Source organism: Leuciscus leuciscus (genome assembly GCF_965113295.1).
Source record: "Leuciscus leuciscus genome assembly, chromosome: 10".
In the NCBI taxonomy this organism is placed as follows: domain Eukaryota; kingdom Metazoa; phylum Chordata; class Actinopteri; order Cypriniformes; family Leuciscidae; genus Leuciscus; species Leuciscus leuciscus.
This window is the reverse complement of record NC_138734.1, coordinates 8882870-8904289: the sequence shown is the minus strand read 5'-3', so window position 1 is coordinate 8904289 and position 21420 is coordinate 8882870. Positions and strand designations below refer to the sequence as shown.

General features: G+C 36.9%; 1 protein-coding gene across 1 annotated transcript in view; it reads left to right on the top strand.

Moving 5' to 3' along the window:
- LOC309508399 (nectin 1b) overlaps positions 1-19374 on the top strand; it is a 109880-nt gene extending 90506 nt beyond the window's left edge. Inside the window, exon 6 of the mRNA XM_082183016.1 lies at positions 15846-19374. Within this exon, the coding sequence (XP_082039142.1) occupies positions 15846-16351 (506 nt within the window). The 3' untranslated portion in view covers positions 16352-19374. The remainder of the gene's footprint in view (positions 1-15845) is intronic.
- Positions 19375-21420: the final 2046 nt, after the last annotated feature.

Here is a 21420-nt window from a genome sequence, read left to right as displayed (position 1 = left end):
TATAGCTCATAATTTCAACTTTATATCTCACAAAATTGTTACTTTATGGCAGTTCACAACAAGATCGGTAGCTATAATACGTATATTAGCGTACACACCAGCGGACAATATTGCTTATTCCAAGCACACACTGCAGTTTTGTCGTCTGTTATTTTAAATGCTCAAGCTCTTAAAACAGGATGGATTCTGATTGGCTGTTCATCCGCTGAAAAAAATAAATCATTCTGAAAATTATTCCAACTATATCAGTTATCTGTGCCATTATCATTAGTTGTGGCGTGGACTCTGCTATTCTTTTATATTTACAATGATTTTAAGAGATATATCTTTATCATTATAGTTATCGTCCTTGGTGTGATTTGAATTGTGTGATATAATTGTCAGATAATACTGAGATATTTACACATGCAAATAGAAACAAAAACTCCAGAAAACACATGTAGATAGAAAATTAAGAAAACATCATCATCAGTTTGACAACATATGTGCTGCAAATACTCACAGCGCAACCAAATACAGAAATGCACTACAAATACTCTACTTGTTTTGTTTCTGTGATGCATCTAATCATATTTACGAGGGGAATAAGATATTGAATGAAATAAAATGTAGGACGGGGTGGAGTGATTTCCATATTACAGGTTGCTGAAAAAGAGGGGCTAATAATTAAAAAATAAGAGAACGAATTGACAAAAAGGAAGGTCATTTCAGAGGTGGAGCAAGTTACTATATTTTGAAACATAATATGTGGGAAATCGTACACTGATCAGTTATATAAGACCAGACATGTGTATTAAGAGAGCAAATAGGATCAGTTTTTATCTCACGTCAACTTGCGTTTACTCAACCTGAAATTAGCTTCATTCCTTCTCACTTCCGCTGTTTTCTCATTCCGTCTTATCCCTCTCTTTCATCCCCTTCTTCTCTCCGAGTATCAACCTGATGAGGCATTTTAAATGTCTTGATTGGTGTGACATCCCTCCAGCGATGTGAAATTTGTTTGTCTTGCTTGTCATTGCGGAATCGGTCTCAATCGGACTGATATGACACTGTGAGCTCCCACACGCTGCCTGTTGCATAATTCATCCCTCCGCAGGACGTACATGTGGATTTTGTGTATCATTAAACTCTCACCACAAGGACAACATGGCTGTCAAGGCAACTGAAGAGCAAGCTCAAAACTGCGCGTCAGGGGGTCTGTGCCGCCCAGCCGTAGGCAAGCGCTGGCACGTCCCACGAGCCTCGGCGGGCGAGCACCTGGGCGAGTTTTGAGTGTGCTGGACTGATGGAGTGTGAAGTCAGGCCTGTTCTGCTCTCTACGGGAAGTGACTTCCACTTTCAGCTCCCACTAAGCTTCTGCCTCATTATCCAAATAAGATATTAGCTTGTGCACATCGTCCTCTCCATATATATATTTTTTCTTTTCTTTTTCGACCTCTTTCTCAACTGGGTGTGCGAGATACTTTTTTTTAGGAGAGAGAAACAGCTACACCCAATCCATTTGAAGTTGCTCGATAAAATCACTTATCTATGGAAGCTTGTTTCCGCCACAGTTTTTTCACCATAATTTTTCACCACAATTCTTATTTTTTTTTCTCTCACAATTACGAGTTTACATCTCGATATGTAATATACATTGCGATATAAAGTCGGATTACAGAATTGGGAGATATAAACTTACAACTGTGATAAATAAACTCACAATTCTGACCTTTTTGGTAAGAATTGCATGTTAATATCTTGCAATTCTGACTTTATAACACGCAATTGGGATACATAAATTCAGAATTGCATGATATAAAGTCGCAATTGCGTGTTATAAAGTCAGAATTCTGAGGGAAAAAGTCAGTCTTTTTTTCCTTAGAATTGGACTTTATAACTCGCAATTGCAAGTTTATATCTCACAATTCTGAGAAAAGATGTCATAAACTCACAATTGCATGTTATAAATTCAGAATTGCGAGATATAAACTTGCAATTGCGAGAAATAAATTCTGACTTTTTTTCTCGCAATTACAAGTTTATATCTCGCAATTCTGAGAAATAAAGTCAAAATTGCAAGATGTAAACTCGCAATTGTAAGATAAAAAGTCTTCCATACTTTTCTTTCCTTTGTTGACATATTTCTGATTGAAACAGGAAGTTTCTGTGGAAAATGTTTTACTATATATATATATATATATATATATATATATATATATATATATATATATATATATATATAGCCAATAGGCTTTAGTTACGCTATGAACTATGATTTGTTAGCTGGCAATGGGTGGAATTAGAGGGACATTTTCATGCTGGAGAACATTTGATTGTACAAAATCTGTACTGCAACATGACTCAACATTTTTTCCCCCCAGAATAGAAAGACTGTACATTTTAAATTTGTCTAACTTTTACCAGTACAATCATATAAATGACCTTAAAGCTAATACACATGGCTAAAAGTACAACATTTTGTCATTATTTTTATTTTTGTTCATGGGCTCTTTTAAGGCAAGCAACTCACCGGCTGTTTTCTATGCAAGTAATAGGCCTTCCAGGACTTCAAGTAACTCATCTTTTCTTAAATGATCAAAGTCTGAGATCTTCAAAACTGTATGCTAAGCTTATATGATATATTTAAGTCAGAAAAAAAGGTCAAAATAAATTGTACTTCTTTAGAGGAAATGACAGCCTTTTTAACAAGCAGAATTTTGCTTCTGAAGCAGGACAGTTTGAGGGGAGACAGAAAGCATTAAGAGAGTAGGAAAGGGAACGGGATCATTAAAAAACCTTGAGCTGGGACTCCAACATTGAGCAATATGACAGCAATCTTCCTAATTAACCTGGTTTACCATAAAGACTTGCTAGTTAAGCTAGTTAAGAAAAGAACATCCCGCTCAATATATTCGTATATACATGCAAATATATAATTTATTATATTGTATATTGATTATGTTTATATATAGTCAAATTTCAGCAAATTCAAAACTGTCAAATGTTAACTACAAAAAAATATGATGGCATTAATAGTAATTATTTAATATGTTTATTAACAGTCCTAATATTAACATTAAAAATATATATATATATAATTGAGCTCTGACAAAACATGAAACAAGACCCTGATAGTCACATTTTCCTTTTCTTTTATTTATTTATTTATTTATATTTTGGACAGTTTAGCAACAGCACTATTTCTTTTGGGTGAAAAAAAATTATCTCCAAACAATTAGTTGTTTCCATATCATGAGCCAAAATCACATAATACAGCATTATCTGCATAATGCATTAAAATGGTGCTGAGAATTGAGCTAGAATGAAGCTGTTTCCCCCTTTTTTAAATTAAATTGTCAGGCATTTTTGCCATTATTTTGGCGGCTTGGTTTGAGGAGAGACAGAAAGTGTTAGGAGAGGAGAAAGGGGGTCATGAATAAAACTCGAACTTCGAAGCACTGTTGCACAATTTCTCACAAGGCTCTGATTCTGAAATCTTCCTAATTAAACTGGTGGTAACACTTCATTTTAGGGTTCAATTCTCACTATTATCTTGTTGCTTATTAGGATGCATATTACTAGGATATTGGCTGTTTATTAGTACATATAAAGCACATATTAATGCCTTATTCTGCATGACCACATTCTACAGTACATCCCTTAATCCTACCAAATACCTAAACTTAAAAGCTACAAAAACTACATTACTAACTATTAATAAGCAATAATTAGGAGTTTATTGAGGCAAAAGTTGTAGTTAATAGTGAATGTGTTCCCCATACCTGGTTTACCACAAAGACCTGCTGGTTAAGCTAGTTAAAAAGCATCCAGCATCAATAGCAAAAGCAGATGAACAACAATGTTGTGTTTTTCAACATGGCAAAACTTCCTTTCAAAAGCAACCATATTACACACAAAAAAAAAAAAAAAAAAAAAAAAGAATATATATATTTATATATATAAGTTTAATTCAATGTAATTTGCCATTTCTTTGTAAATATTTGAGAAATTTACTGGCGATTTCTGAGTGAAACTTGTTTCTAAGTAAATTCTACACATTATTATTTAATTTTTTTTAAGATTTCTCCCATTCATTTCAAAACAAGGTTTCCTCCTCCTCCCGTCTCTGCTCCGTCACAGGCAGATGTGCATGTTCCCGACGGGAGCAGCACGACTGAAGACATCCACGACGCATATCTGCGATTTATGACTCCCCCCAGTCCCCTCCTTCCACGGAGGCCATTTTCTGCTCTCTGTGGGAGGAGGTGTGCTGTCTGTGATGGAGTATTCACACTGCAGGACACACAGTTTTCTCTGTCGTCTTCCCTTCCCCTCCTCCTGTCATCACGCTGTCGGTTACTGTTGTGAGCTTCAGTCCTGGGAGGGTGTTGTAAGTGGGTCAGACTGTAACCCTGGGTCAGAGCCTCGGCAGTGAGTCACTCATTAGACAGAGCGTACCAAAATTATCCAGAAACAAAAAACAGACCCAAAAACAACACAGGGGAATCTAGCATACTGTTTATTGTGCAGTATGTACTATATGGACTATATTTTAAATATGCAATAAACATATAACTTAGTTAGGAAAGTGCCATATTTATTTTTTGACAGAAATGTCTTGGTTAATATGTCTCTTAAAATATCAGATCATTTTAACTTATAACACAGCAATGCCAATTACAGCAATGCCCCCCCCCCCCCCCCCCCCCCCCCAAAAAAAAATAAAATAAAATTATGAATTCATAATTAATTCAGTAATTCAAAGTACTTTTTTATTTGGAAATAAACAAACAAACATTTGAATTTTTTTTAATTTTTTTTAAATAATAATGATGTATTCGAAAGAAAATGAATGAAGAAATGTATGCTACTACTCTACTTTTTAATTGATGGTTGATTTTAGAGTCAGCAATGATTTAATGCGTACTGAAAAAAAAATTGGTGTTGATTTACAATTGAAATTTTTTTACTTAGAAATGGCTAGTACATTTCACAAATAATTACAAAGAAATGGCAAGTAACACAAAGGACATTTTGAAGTAGAATGACACAATAGTGACACATTTCAATAATCTTTGTATGTCGCACAAATTGCTAAACACTATATATGTTTACGTTTTTTCCACATACAGTTATTGCGGTTTGTTCTAATCTCTAACCCTAAGTGATACCAATAGTGATGCTCTCCTCATATAATCTTTCGTCCTTCTCTCCTCTCTTCTGACGCCAGCTGCTCCTGACAGCCAGATGAAGAGGGCATGTTTACATTCGACAAACAGCACAGCTCATCTGCTATAATGATTATTAATTTCAGTCTTGTTTGAGTCAGGAGCTCATGCATAGCTTAGAAACGGCAAGCCTCTCCTTTATCGTGTTCCGCGCGTGTGCCGTCATGATGCTCAGTCATTCTGATTATCTATCAGGAAGAGAAATCATTTGATACGAGGATGCCGCAACTAAATGAGATTAGACCAGCGCTTATGTCTAAAAATCCAACCGGCTCTTTGGAGAAAATCTCTCATGAGCTGCGGATGCCAGCATGAGTTCAGGTCAGAGCATAAAATGTGTCACCGTCTCTCGATGTCAACAGATTTCCGTCATGTTATCACTCTCAGTGCAGGCTCACGTTCAAAGGTTGACATTTTTAGAACTGACAGTTAAAGGGATTGTTCACCTAAAAATGAAAAATCTGTCATCTTTCACTCACCCTCATGTCATTTCAAACCAGCATGACTCAGTGCTGATAGTTAACTAAAACGAAAAAGTTTCTAAAATAAAAATAAATGTTAACTAAAATAAATAAATTAAAATAAATATTTTATTTTATTTTATTATATATTTTTTTGGTCTTATTGTCTTTAAGTCTTGATGTTTTAAGATAAAACTAAAACTGAAAAAAAATGTATAAATACTTTAATATATAAAATAAAACTTTGATATATTTAAAAACACACAACCACATTACTAAATATTTTACTAATTAAAATGAAACTGGAAAGTATAAAAATGAAAAGTAAGTCATAGTATTATTAAAAGCTAAAATCGTATTTTAGTGTGACTAATATAACACTATGACTTTCTTTGTGGAAGTTTCTCCTTTGGAGTTCCACAGAACAAAATACAAAAAACGGGTGGTACTAAAAAAAACATTTTTTAATCATTTAGGGTGATTAAATAATGACAGAAAAAAAAAAGAAAAAAAAAATCAGCAAGTACTTAATTGTCAGTGCGTCTTTACAAACTGAGGGACAAGTCTAAATTATTTTCTGAGGTTATTAGCTGCATACCGCAAATATTGTCAATCGAGATGAGCTTAACTTCGAACCTGGAATATTAGCCCATATTTGATTAAAGCGCAAAGTCTTGTGTGGAAGAAAGGAAAGGAATGATGGCATGCTATAAGCGGATGGAGGAAAAGTGAGAGAGAAGGAGCCTTTTGTGTGGCGTTCTGGAGAGAAAGTTTGCTTGTTGAGTTTAGCTCGCTGATGAGGATTTATCCTTTGTGGCAGCATTACATTTCCATGACTTCACAACCGTGGGCAAATCCAGTCAGGAGAGTAACAAGCAATTTCTCTCTCTCTCTCTCTCTCTCTCTCTCTCTCTCTCTCTCTCTCTCTCTCTCTCTCTCTCTCTCTCTCTCTCTCTCTCACGGTCTCTCACTTGAATTACTGAGTAAACACATCCTCCTCCATTACCGGCCCTCCCTAACTCTCTTTTTATGTCACTCTCTTTTTCCTATTCTCCCTCTTTTTTTTCTGCTCACATCCCTCGCTGCTCGATTTCCCTATCTTTATATTGACTTTCATCTAGTCTCCCTGACTCTGTTGGACAGTTTTCTGCATCAGAGCATGATAGTGATAGAGGTTAGGAATGTGATGGCCTCCCTCACTGTGATGCTGCTTGTATAGACACGCTCCTACACATAAAACAGCAGCAAACCCATAACCAAGAATCACCTAGTAACAGGATTTATTTAGTTATTTAAAAGATTTATGCAGATTTTATATATATAGTAATGCATAATTTTTTTTTAAATAAATCAACGCATTAATTCATAAAAAATGTGCACATATATAAAAATAATTAATATAGTTTATTTAATTTTAAAATATTACAATATATAATAATTAAATATTATTCCGCTACTACACACTGGGCCCCGCCCCATGCTTGGGGTGGTCCTGACTAAAGATACCCAAATTGTGATAATTAAGAGAATGTTTCAGTCACAATTTTATCCATAAACTATAAGTGGAGTTATCTGTGAAAACTCATTGACAGATATGTGGTTTTTAAAGTGTTCTGATTGTTGCATAGTTGCTATGGTGTTCTGGATGGTTGATAATTAAAAAATATTTGTATAATCACACTAAAATTATGGTTGAAAGCATAAAGACTGGGAGTGTGCGAGTGAGAATTTATTCCCTAGTTTGTAAACAGCAACAGTATTTCATACCCCTGAACTCCCCCTGAGTCTTTCTGTCACACGTATATTACAACATAAACACCCGCACATTCGCACAATGCTGTTTTCTTCACACACATATTCGACACTATCTAGGAAGAGCTAAATCCAGAAGTGTCGTCAATCTCACATGAGACGAGTAGAGCAGCTCATCAGCTCATTTAGATTTATGACATTGACGGCAGCCTCCTGATCCCTGTCTGACTGAGACTTTTATTTATATTTATTTATTAAATTTTTATTCTGCGTATTTATAGATGGTTTTCTGTGAATACGTGTTCATTATAAAGTAGCTGTCAAGCGTCTGTTCAAGTGTCTGTTGCAAGCTCAGTGTTTATTTATTTACTTTCATTTACGTTACTTCCATGGTTCTCAGAGAACATATGTTGGACGGTGTTCATTTGCAAGTAATTGTCACAACAGATTACACACATTCACATGCTGGTATGGAAGAAAATGAATGTAAATAAATGTAAACACTTGCTAGAGATGAATAAAAATATTGTTACAGCATATTAATAAAGCCGGCTAATGATTAGCCAAACAGCAAGACTGTGATGCTGCATGTCACACATTATAAATCCACGCGCTTTGATTGAATTACGTTTTTTCATGGTTCTTCGACCAGTTAATCTCACCAGGGTTCAGGTTGTCCATCGCCACTCAAGATTACGCCAATATCTGCATATTCCCAGAGGCGTGTTAATAGGCGGTTTCTTTTGTCAGCTTTAATAGTACCAGGGCAGTTGGAGACACACTGCGAGTGAGGTTTTATCTATCTTCTGGCAGGTGTAGCCTTTGGCGACATGGCATTGAAGTCTGAGATCCCCCAGCGCCTCTCACGCAAACACGTTACGTGTCTGTCACCTCGCTCCGCTTCCCTGCCATCCGATGAAGAAAAGCAGCCAGAGACTGCTGAATTATTAGTGTTGTGGTAACATGATTACTCCAGCGTGATTAACAACAGGCCCACACACAATGTATGTGGATTTTTCTATGAAAAGGTAATGAACGGCACTTGCGTAGCATAGCAGTTTTTGTTTTTAGCTCAGTGCTTGGTAGCTCTGTGGCTAATAAAAAAGAAAAGAAAACGTTATTTCTGAATGTTCAAAACGTCCAGTTTTTTTAAATGTTAAAAAACAATGCAGGCTTTTTGGAACATTTTTGCTAAATGCGTACCAATACGTACTGTACATATCAATGCAGTTTCCAACAGAAATGAACACTAGAGGCAGTAAAACAGCAAGCACTTTTAATTGTACAATTGCACAATTATGTTATGACCTCAAAATACTTTTTAACATAGTGTATGATTTGTAAACAAATATATTTTGGAGTTTGCTTCACTTAACCAGCTCCATGTAATCGGTTTTACTGACGTACTAAGCTTTCTCGATAGCTCAGAATTGTACTTGTGATGTGGAGAGCTCGAAAAAGAGATAAAATGCCGAGGTTACGATTGCATTGTTGTGTCACATTTACTTTTGTTTGTTAACACTATCGGGTAGATTTAGGCTTTGGTCTACGTTATTTAAAAATGGAGCATTGAGCTTTTAGCGTCACTCAGCGGACATTTCAGTTCAGAACTGCGGTGATACAGACAAACTCCAACGTGATAAAATGTGGCCATATTCACATTTCACTTTGAAACTGTCGCGAAACATGGACAACGCAACATATTTTGCGTTTTGCAAAAAAATTGCCACAGGTACGCTTTTCTAATGAGACTGGGCTTTTAAAAAAACATGGTTATACGAACGTTAAGGAAACATTCCATTTGATCATTTTTCAGAACAAATTGGGAATGCTTCTTTTGAGTGTTCTCTGAACATTACGAACCAAGTGGTAACGTTTAAAAACACTGGAAAATGTTTCAGAAAAATGCTCCATGAACAATGGATAAATAACGTTTGTGTGCCAACATTTTGAGAACATTATTAAAGACCAGATAACTTTGAACAAACATTTTGTTAATGCTACTGGAAGAACGTTTGTTGCGTTCACACCATGTCGTAATTACCATAGTTCTGAGATTCCAACTTTTTAAAGGCATTCTCATCCTCATTGAACTTGTAATTACAACTTGCAAACTCTGAATGTTCTGAGAGCTTCGACTTGTACCATGTGACCGCTGTACCACCTGACCAGCTCAGACTAGAACATTTTGAAATTACTGTTATTACGACATGGTGTGAACGCAGCAATAACGTTAAGATGACCTTGCCAGAATGTTAGCTAAAGTTCTGAGGATGTTCCCTGTACTAACTCTATCAACCGAGCTAGCATTGAGCTACCATAGTTCAGCTGAAATAAAATACGCTTTCAAGGATGTGTTTTTGATAGTGCGATATGATGATAAGGATGGATATGGAGAATCAGAGTTGTAAAGCGCAGTGTGGCATCATTTTTTTTCTTTTCATGCCTCAGTACTTTGTCTTTAAGGCAAATACTTCCATTGATTCCCATTGCAAATCAAGTCTTCAAGGACTTAGTCTCTCTTCTCCATACCTTTGATTATATGAGAGCTCTTGTGTGCCTGGTGGAGTCATTTGAAAGATCTTTAAAGGATCTATAAGGTACAAAGTAGCTAAAAGCAGACCTTAAGGAAAATCTGCTTTCGTTGCTCCCATATTGTATGATTGAAGAATTATATGTATATGTACTTAAGCACTACTTTATCTCTATGTCTGATTCAAAGCGGGCAGAATGCTAGATCTAATGAACCGTAACTGACGAACATAACTGTCAATTTTACCCTTCAGGTCAAATATTGCGCTGCAAACATTTATAACAGCTTTAATTTGTCAATGCTGGCAAATGACTATAGTATAAGTGGGATAATCCATGGATAGCTGTGCATTGAACAATTGTAATGCACTTCGCAGAGGCAACCATCCTCCTCTTAGCGTCGGGCAGTTCTTTGCCTCCATGTCGTGCATTAAAATCGTTTAATGCACAGCCCTTATATATATATTTGCAAATGCAAAGTCTGTACCATTATTCTGTTTGTTTTAATAAATAATTGAATTTACTTTTATTCAATAAATACAATGCCATTAAAATCAATAAAAAATAAAATCTTACAGTGTTTTAAGGATAAAGGATATAACAAAATTGAATATGGTTAAAGGTATATTTCATATTTTTAATATCATATTTTTAAATATAAATGTGATTATAATTACTTTGAAATAAATCATTGAAAATAATTAACAAGACCTTTGTCTCAAAATGTATTTGGTAATTTGAACAATTCTCATTTTCTATGCAAAAAATGAATATGAAAACATTTTAAAAACATTACATAATTGTGAAATATAATAAATGATAACTGAAATAAAATAAAATATAAAAAATGTTTTATATCAGCTAGTTCTTATGTTCATTTAATTTCACCTTGTGCTAAAATAACTAAAACTGAAATAAAAAAATTATGAAAACTATACAGACATACAGCATAATATCTATATATTATTATAAAAAAACTCTTGGGTGGCAAATGTTTATAGGCTTTATAAGGGGCCTCCGGTTTGAAATAGTCTGCTGTAATTTTTCATGGGGGTCATTTTGCAGATGTAATGCTTCTGTCTGGGTTGGAGCTAGTTATGGTGTGGCATAAATACAGTAGCAGTATAAACACACGCCTTCAGCAGGAAAAAAATGAGGGGCACAAAACGAGTTTACCAATTAGAGTGATGGAGAGAGAGCTGAGGAGAGACTGACAGAAAGGTGCACTGAAGGAAAGAGGAACGAAATTAGAGAAAGAAGACTGGTCCTTTCAACTCTTCCAGTCCTGTGGATTTCTCTCTCTCTCTGTATAATGAAGCTCCCAGTTCATCTAATCCCATTAAAGGCCAGATTAATACTTGAGCTGATAGCTGAGAGAGTGGTCGCACCAACAGCGGCCAAACCACAGTGTGTACACTCTCTGACTAAACCTAGCATAGAAAGAGCAGAGGAAGGAGAAATGGAGACAGAGAGAGATGTAGAGTATACATAAATGGGTTCCTGTGGTTGAATGGTTTTAGCCGTGGAGTGTCACAGTAATTAAATTCGAGAGAAAGACTTCAGAAGTCAAATTGTTCCCTTGACCCCACAATAAACAGCAGCCTGTTAGCGTTAGCATTTGTCATTAACATTAATGAGGGGTGTTTGAGAATTTTAAATAATGGTTTAATAAAGTTAAAGCAGGAAATGAAATCATTTGTATGCCCATTATATTGTTAGACCTTTATTTAACCAGGAAACCTTGATTAAAACTGTTTTGTTTTTAATTGCTGGAGTGTCCTGGCCAAGATAGGCAGCTACACACAAAAGTAAAAAAATAATCACAGCAATAAATATGTGAAGACAATGCTGAAATAACTAGCCTTTGGTGGTTAACTGGTCTCCCAGTCTGGAGAGACTGGTCTGTTTGCTGGTTTTAGAGGGGTTTGGGGGAACCTGCCAGCTGCTGGCATGGCCTGGCTAGGAGACTAGTTAAACGATGTGAACGCTAGATTGATCAGGATGGGAAATCAGCAAAACCAGTTTATACCAGCTTATACCAGGGGTTTGTTTCAGCAATGGTGTGTGTTTTCCTTCTTTCTTCCTATTTTCTGTCCTAATAGTGAATTACAAAAGTAGCAAAGTCATTGTTTGGCCAGGAACATATTGCAGTGGTAACAATCCTCCACAGTCTAGGAGGCGATATAGTTAGCTAAAAAATAAATAAAAAAAGGACTGTGGCTGTGTCCTAAATTGCCCCCATACCCTCATTCACTATTCCCTACAATATAGTTCACTTGAGTGAGCGGATGAAAACGAGTAAGCGAATTCGGACTGAGTGCGCCGGAAGGGCTGCCGCTTTTGCTTGCTATTTAATCATTGTTTGAAGGTCCAGTGGTAATGAAGAGATTTATCTTGAACTTTGTCATGGCAATTGGCAACTATGTATAAACATTAATACATAGTAATATCATACAGGTATAAATTCCATTTTAATTGATTATTAAAAAGGAATTTATACCTGTATGATATTACACTGTAGCCACATTGGACCTGCAGTTTGGAAAACGGATGGATGATTCTGCTGTGGGTGCCATCTTCTGTTCTCGCGCGACTCTCACAGTGCATTATGGGTATTGGCTAGCTGTAATTGCATTGCATTGTGGGATTGAATGAGTGCACTCGATAACGTCCACTATGGTTTCAGACATTATTATACAGCTTGCTATAAACATGTCAACAGTTTACTGACTTGATTTGACTAACTTGCTTACGAGGGTTATCTTCAAACTGTTGCTGTCATGACAGTAGTTAACTTGAAAAGGACAACTTACCAAAGAAGTAGAAAATGTATGCTAAAGCTATAGTGTCATTTGCATCAAATATGAGCATACCATCATTGTGTTATGAATTGCACATTTTTCAAAGTGCAACAATTCATGAAATTGAGCTTGTGTAGCTAGAAAAGTTTGCATTTGTGCACTTTGTGTATCTTCTGAAAGTGTGCTATACATTTTCCTCTCCCCTATTAGCATTTAACTTTATATTCTTAGATTAAAGCACGAGATGGATTGAACCCCTAGAGGTTTTTGCCTTTTATGACCGTAATCCTTCACAAGCTGTCTGAGCGTGTCAATGAGAAATATCTGACCATCACCGTATGTGTGGTGGGTACCAGACGGTTCTCTGCTAGGTCTGGGATGGAAGCTCATTAAGGAGCTGGAATATGTCAGATGCAGCTCACCCTGACCACCTTATTACTGCCTATATTCAATAAGTCACTGTCGCATAAGGCAGTCGGAAACCTTCACAATGCAGCCGCTGACCTTTTTAATGGCACATGTAAATGGCATAGACTTCAAACTGAAAATATGACGCAGACTGTCTAGCTTCTACTGTTTCGTTGTTGTCAGAAGTTGTATTCTGCTGTTAACTATGCACAACTGTTGTGTTAACACAACCTGTGAAGGAAATTTGAAGGTTGTTTGGTGAAGCTGATACAAGACGTTGTTGGATGTTTTAGTTTCTTACATTGTTGTGTTAGATTGGCAATCACTGCCAATCAAAATATACTGATTTGGAGTGGGATTTTGCATGTGACGCAAATAGAAATGAAATGACCAAACAAAATGTATTGATAGTTTCAATAAGCTTAGCGTGGAAGATGTATACATAGCTTCTTGTTTTGTCGCATTGCACCTAGATTCAAAGAGATTTTTGAATCCTTCAGGTGTGTTGTGTGTTATATTTGAGTGTTGGTAGATTTTTGCACTGACCTGTGGTAACATTTGGAGCTGTTTGGTTATGTTTACAAGGAGTTCCGCACAAAGAAAAGTCTTCAGAAACCGCATGTAAGCGTATAAGCTGTTAATCCAGCAATTGTGAATGATCCGATGCTGAAAAAGTTGTGCGTCTCAGTTTTGTGTATGTGTGTGAGCGTGTTTGAATTTCTTCTCCAACTCTAATTGCTGTTTGCAAATCGCAGTGCTTTGGGTATTTTTAAGAAATGGCTTACTGACTTTTTGCATGGGCTTATTACATGCTGTGTCACTTGCTTTCTGTTGGATGCATGTCTTTTATGTGCTTTGAAAACAAAACCACAACCAGTATGTCAGCTGTAACTATGTACAGTAGCCTTGCAGGGGATTTATGTTCCAGCATGACTATAAAAACCACATCACTGATTAAAAAGACGCTATGAACATTCGAAAGCAGTAGTGCTTGGTTTGCCTTTCACCTGCAGCATTAGGACTTTTCATCCTCGCTTTAAATCATTTAGTAAAAAGGAAATACATGTATTTCATGAATGGTTTAAGAGAATAACAAAGTATGCTATAAAAAATGTATTCAATGTAAGCCAGCAAGGTCAAGAGCTTCAAATGCAAGCAACCTTCTGCTTATGTTGAATCATAATTATTGAAGTCAATCAGATTTAAAGAGCTGTCTAGTCTGTTGTTATTGGTGCTAATTGTTACTTTTAACGCAAGTTTTACTTCCAGACAGATTAAAGTGCTACAGTGAATAACATAAATGATCAAGGACGCCTATGTAATAGAGTTCACGCTATGTCAGAGAATACTTCAAATCCATTGATTTCAATAGGGATTGTGTGTAGCAAGGACATAGAGGAAAAAAACAACAGCAAGATTTTGCAAGAGTAAAGCAACCTAAAGTTGAGGAAAAATTTGAACCTTTACTGCAACATCAATGAGACTTGAGTGGCGGGTCCATAAATAACCTATTAATATTGAATCCATTCTCACTCCCAAGGCATCAAATTATGGTTTAAGTGCCATTATTAATTATGTTAAATGTAACCCAAGTGGTTGCTATATTGACAAACTTGGAACTCCATTGCTTTCAATAATAAACCTTTGATGTCAATGCACAGACGTGAAAGGCATGGGAAATGTATTGTCATGAAATTATATATTGGGGTATAATTTTGTTATGGCATGTTAGGATATGATTTTCAATTTAAACTGCCACAATAATGATTTCTACTTTTACAAATTCATGCAAAGAAATGAAAGCCATAGATTTCCTACTGTCAATATAGTAATGCCTATGGGTACCTTTAGAGCAGTGGTTCTCAACCTCTCCTGCAGGGACCCCCTGACAGGCCATGTTTCTGTTTTAACCCTGAAATGGCACACCTGATTCAATTAATTAAAGGCTTAATGAGTAGTTGACTAATTGATTAATTGACTAATTCCTACTCTTCCTACTCTAATAAATACTCATTAATTGAATCAGGTGTGCCATTTCAGGGTTAAAACAGAAACATGGCCTGTCAGGGGGTCCCTGCAGGAGAGGTTGAGAAACACTGCTTTAGAGTCTTAATAGTGATGCTGCACAATGTGTTTTTCCATGCTTCAGTTTTTGACACTTTGGGAGATAGAATGGGTTGTAAGTTATTTAAATGTAGCCAATCCAATTGAGTCGTACCTTCCAACTTTTGTATGTGAAACCAAAGTCATGTGGTGCAACCAATAAACAAAAACATATGAACAAAAAGAAATGTAGGTTTGTTATTAGAAACTAGTCTTAAAAGCATTTTAAATGGAAACCCCTGCTCTAGTGTATAGGCGCCCGAAGATTCAAGACTTGTGTTCGTTATTGTTTCATTCAAAATGGTTTGGGTGTTTGTTCTTGGGTTCTTTCCATAAAATGCATGATTTGAGTGAACATTCAGCTCTTGCTTTTCTATGTGAAGCCGTCCTAATGGTTTGGTTTTGTAGGAGTGGGTGGGTTGGGGGTTATGGGGCGGGGGCTCCTTCCTGTCTTCCCTTTTGTTTCTCCTACCCCTTTTTTTCCTTTCCTCATCAAAAATGAGCACCTGCACAAATGCACTTCCTTCCCACCTGAGCACTGACGCACTCTCCCCTTCCATCTGTGTTTTCCTACCCAGAATTCCCTAACTTCCCGACTAGCGAAGGCCGTGAGATCCCATTGGAGCAGCATAGTTCCGGCATTGCCATCGGCGGTGCGGTTGGTGGGGTGGCCCTGCTGGCGGCTGCCATCGCGCTGCTCGTCTTCTTCCTGCGGCGTCGCCAGCGCACCTTTAAGGGTGACTACAGCACCAAAAAACACGTGTTCGGGAATGGATACAGCAAGGCCGGTGGCATGCCCGCCCATCCTCCGATGCCCAAGAACCTGCAGTACCCCGACGACTCGGACGATGAAAAGAAGCCGGCTCAAATTAGCGGGCCCGGCGGTTTCGAGGGCGGCGATCGAGATTTCGACGGCAACTCTGAGGATTTGAAGAGACCCTATTTCACCGTAGATGAAGGCGAAAGTCGTGATTACGACGAACGGACCCTCGCCTTCCAGTACGACCCCGAGCCCGAGATCGCCGACGACATGGTTTCCCAAACCGACGGCTCTGTTATTTCAAAGAAAGAGTGGTACGTGTAGAGTGGCATGCAACGTCAAGGAAAAAAGATCAACGACCTTTTGCCCTCTCCTGCATCCGACCACACCCACCTCCATCACTAGAACCCTCCCTCAATGTGTTTATCCTTATCTGCACATCCCACCCCTGACCCAGTAACCTCCGCCCCCATCAGAGTCCATCGAAAACAGCTGTAGAAAAATAGCTTGCGGCATCAACACGTCATCATCCATTGCACATCCACATGCTTTTAGATGAACCTGCTACGACAACAAGAAGTTTTCTCACTGACCGATGCCAATCGACATCCATTAAGGCTGGACAGGCAGGTCGCTTGAAAATATTACAGTGTATTATCCTTTTTGTCTCATTTTGTTGTTATTATAAATGTATTAAATGTATAAAAAGAGACTGTAACTGTTTTGGAAAGGGGTATATTGCTTATCATGTTGTGAAAGTCTTACACTGGATGTACGATTATTTTTTTATTTGTTTGTCTTTTTTAAATCTCATTAGCATATTACCATTGCTTTTAAATGAATAGTTATGTTCATTTTTATATAGTCTTGCTTTTTATATGGAATGTTGGTTACCTAAAAATGTGGAACTAAATAGTAGAATAATTATTCTTGCCCAAACATGTCATTATAAGGTCAAAGGTCACATTAACACTATTGCGTTTAATGGAAACATCATAATTGTGCAGTTCTTAAAGGAACATCTTAAAGGACCCTAAATGTAGGTCCAGAACTAACAAACGAGATCCGAAAATGTGGCATAGCCTGAAAGCATACAATCCAATGGGGGAAAAAAAGCATGTGGGTTCTGACTGCTCTCCAAAAACAGTATTTATTTTAAGACCCAGCTATGCTGAGAGCTGAGGAACACATCTGCAGCGTTAGTCATATGCTCACTGCAGTCAAGCATGCAGAACGGGGCCTAGACAGATATACTACACCCACCCACCCACCCGCCCCACAATCTCCATGCCAGTCTTAGTCAGTCTCCATCCATAGATCCACCTCGGATGTGCCATCACATGTAGTGTTTTCATAGTGATGCTTTCCAAAATCCATTTCCTCTGAAACTCTTAAGACGCAAAAGGATAATCCTGTATAATGTGGTGTTGTTATAAAGACAGGGTGTTTGTTATATAGAGTTGGTGATGTGGAGTGGTCAAAATGTTCAATTCAAGATCTTGTAAATATGAACAGGTTCAACGGTAATGTTTAGTTCCACAGGGGATTTTTGTGTCAACCACCATTTAGAGCCTTTTGATGGAAGAACTTTTTTTTTTTTTGAGAGCAGGTAGCGGTAAAGGCATGGGTCATGGGAATGAAATTGCGGAAAAGTCTCAAGCCAAAGTGAAATCAGAGGTAAACATGGCAGCAACTGGGCATCACAGACAGGCTTGTTATGTACCGCTGGATCTTTGAAACCACAGGATCTGCTGCAAAGCCAGGAATCCTTTCCAAATCCTTCCTGATCCTCTATAGGGAGCAGACCTGTTGGCTACAAATTAGTATGTATTTAAATAAATAAAATGGCCGTTGACATACCTGTTTGGCTGCAAAATGTACAAGCATTTTTAATGCATGTGTGTCTTTTTTTAGTCACTCTTTGTTTGGTCCAGCCTTTTGTCTCACTTTTTTGAATCAGGATTTGGTGTTTAGTGGCAGTTTTCCACTAAAGGATTGTATTTCCTAGAGACAAATATCCTCCCTAACTGCATCCATATCACCCAACAGATAAAAACGCGTTAGTGGAATTTATCATGGCTTGCCCATGAAATATTTAATTCTCTTGCCTGCCTTAAACGGGACTCTGTACAAGATGAGAGATTAGGATGCTGAACCGCTGTAATCATAGACAATCCAGGAGGACCTGTAAATGGAGGAAACTCCAGATGAACGCCATTTACTAAAGAATTATCGGCCATGAGCAGGTCGGCAAAGAATCTGATGGGGGTTCTTTTTCTGCAGTAAAGCTCAGAGTACCACACTCCTTTTGGTGGATGAAGCCATTATCAAAAGAATAGACATAATAAACAAACTAGAACTTGCAGCCGCAGATTCTTTATGGTCCAATCCATGAGGAAAGCCTAAATATGCTAACATCTAAGCTACATATGAATACAAACCTTACTGGTAGACCCATGCACATCTTGATTTGACCTAAAACGGACCACATGATGAATAACTGTACATTTGTTGCTTAGCAAACCTTGTATTTTAGCTTAGTAAGGTAAATGTGCAGCGTTATACAAATTGCAGTGCCTATGACGTGTGAGATGTAAGGTTTTGTCTTTATTTAGATCTGATTCCTGTACATATTGTTTTATTTTTTAGAGTTATTGTGTCTTGTCTGCCCTCACTGTACATTTTTACGACATTGACACGATAAAGATATGAATCTACACAAGTTGGCCAGCGTGGTGGAGAGCGCATCGCCTGGACTTCAAGTATTATAGAAGCTGTATTTTTTACCAGGTTTTTTAAACCCTCATAAATAGAAATATTGTCTCTGCGTCATGTGACATGACAAAATACAAAAAGCAGCACATCGCTGGTCTGTCAGCACTTTGTTAACCAGCTCACAACTGGAAACCTGCTGCGTAATCATGGCCGTCATTAAAGAGACTGGCATCACTTCAGCTAAAGCACAAGTTTTCTTTTTCCAGAGATGTATTTAGTAGTTAATTTTATAGGTAGATATGTTCATATCACTTTCATTTCTCTTTCATTCTTTCATTGACAACGTGCTCCCAGGGTTTTGTCAATTTAAGTTTTTTTTTTCTTCTTCTTTTTTTTTCTTTCTTTTTTTTTCTAAAGCTAAGCACAAGTTACCCATCCACCAAATAGCTATTTCGACTTTAAATCTAAAATAAGAGATTTCAATTGACTACAATTAATTTTCATGACCCATATTAGCTGCATTTTTGCTTTGTTGTTTCCTTTTCTTTTAATAGAGTAGTCTGTCTGGAGTATAAGTTGATGTTGAGGCTTCTAGCAACATTAAATAGCATGGGCGTACTAAGAAAAAAAAACTTTTTTAAAATATTGTTCTACAGACAAAATATTGCTTTTTTACGTTCCTCATTTTCTTTAGATATACAGATTTTAGATTTTTCATTCCAGATTATCATGTCTTTCTAACTGCCCACTTCAAAGCCTGACATTCCACTGTAAATAATGTACCTTGGAAACTATAGCTGGGTTTACTGTATGTAGGGGGAACTGAAATGGTGGAGTTTCAAGTCTGGACGTTGACTGCAAACTGAACTAGAAAACAAATTAGACCGCTCAGGCGGCTGGAGATGTATAGCTTATTGCCATAAATCTACTTTGACATTGACTTGGATAGATAGGTTTTGATATGTTAATGGGGTGTGTATAGAGATGTGGGGCTGATGCATTACAATGACTTTGTACATAACTGCAACAAAACAAACAAACAAACAAAAAAAAACTAAAACATAAAGAAAGATCTTGTCTTCATGCAGCCGTGTGAATGTATGTCTGCTGAGGTCGGTAATGATACGAAAAAATATATATATTGTTCACATGTGTTGACCCAGTGAAGTAAACTGTATTTGCTTTAAAACATTAAATGATTTCAATGTTCAAAGATGCTTTTATTTGTTATCTTCTCTTAACACTTCATAATTATGCAACTGTGTTTTATTGTCACGTTATATAGATCTTGTCATAGTATTGAATCTAGAAAAATGTAATTTTAATTCATTTTAATGTGTCTATATATATGTGTGTGTGTGTGTGTGTGTGTGTGTGTGTGTGTGTGTGTGTGTGTGTGTGTGTGTGTGTGTGTGTGTGTGTGTGTGTGTGTGTGTGTGTGTGTGTGTGTGTGTGTGTGTGTGTGTGTGTGTGTGTGTGTGTGTGTGTGTGTGTGTGTGTGTGTGTGTGTGTGTGTGTAGACACATTTTTTTATATAATTGTTTTTTTTTTTTCTGTTAACTTAATTCATAATCTAACATGATCTCATCAGTATTTTTAGACAAGTCAAAACAAGTCAAGTTTATTGTCATTCCAGTCAATATACGTCTGCAGTGTAACTTACAGAATGTGAGCACTGTAAACAATACGCACTATACAGAATAAACACAGAATGAATACTGAAACAATAGGGATTATGAATCAGGGTTAGTTTAGTTTGCTTCATTACAAAGTGGCATGTGAAAAGTAACAAACTATGTACTAAAACTGCAAAAATAATAACAATGCAATGTACATGTGATAATATGCTCATACGGAAAATATTGATTATAATGCAATAAGCCACGAGAGGCTGTGTGTTAGAGTGACCACATAAGGGATCAAAAACAATATGATTAGAGGTACACTATGTAACTTTTTCTTGTTCAGAATGAACAAAATTTACTTAATGAAGCAACATCATCAATCCTTCTTCAAAATGTGTTTTTGTCTTACCCTGATTCGCTATGGTAAGCCTATTAGAGTTTATATTTTAGACCTAGCTGGAAGTTTTTGTGTGTCTCGTCACAGTAAATAGAGAAAAGTTGCTCTTGCTACTTTAACACGTATATGGTGTTGGAGTGGCATAAGTTAGTTATCACAAAGTGTGAGAAAGATTAACATGAAGCAGCTGAATCTCCAACCTCCAGGGAATCACCTGTTTTAAACACACAGCGAACAGAGGAGAGTCTGCTGGCAAAAAGAGAACACTACAGAGCTCGTAATAAAACATGAATCTACATTGGCTTGGCTTTTCGGAGATGGTGAGAACTGAGGGATTTGAAATGTTGTAAAAACGAAGATGGTGCTTTTATTCCTCAACAGGTGAGTAAGGTATTTTATTGAACAGATAAATGGTCATATGTAGCTCTCTAAGAGAGTTCATTATAAAGCATTATCTGTTGTGAAGGGTCATTTCATTATGGTTGTTGTAGAGCTGTGCTGGAATTTATTTTCATGGAAGTACCGTGTCTATTAATGGATATAGCTACAGTAATGTCTTCAGCTAGTCAGATGGAGATCATTTCCATCTAAACTGGTTGAATATCTTAAGACTAGTGAAGAGGTAGGATAACCATATTCATCCGCACAGTCATACA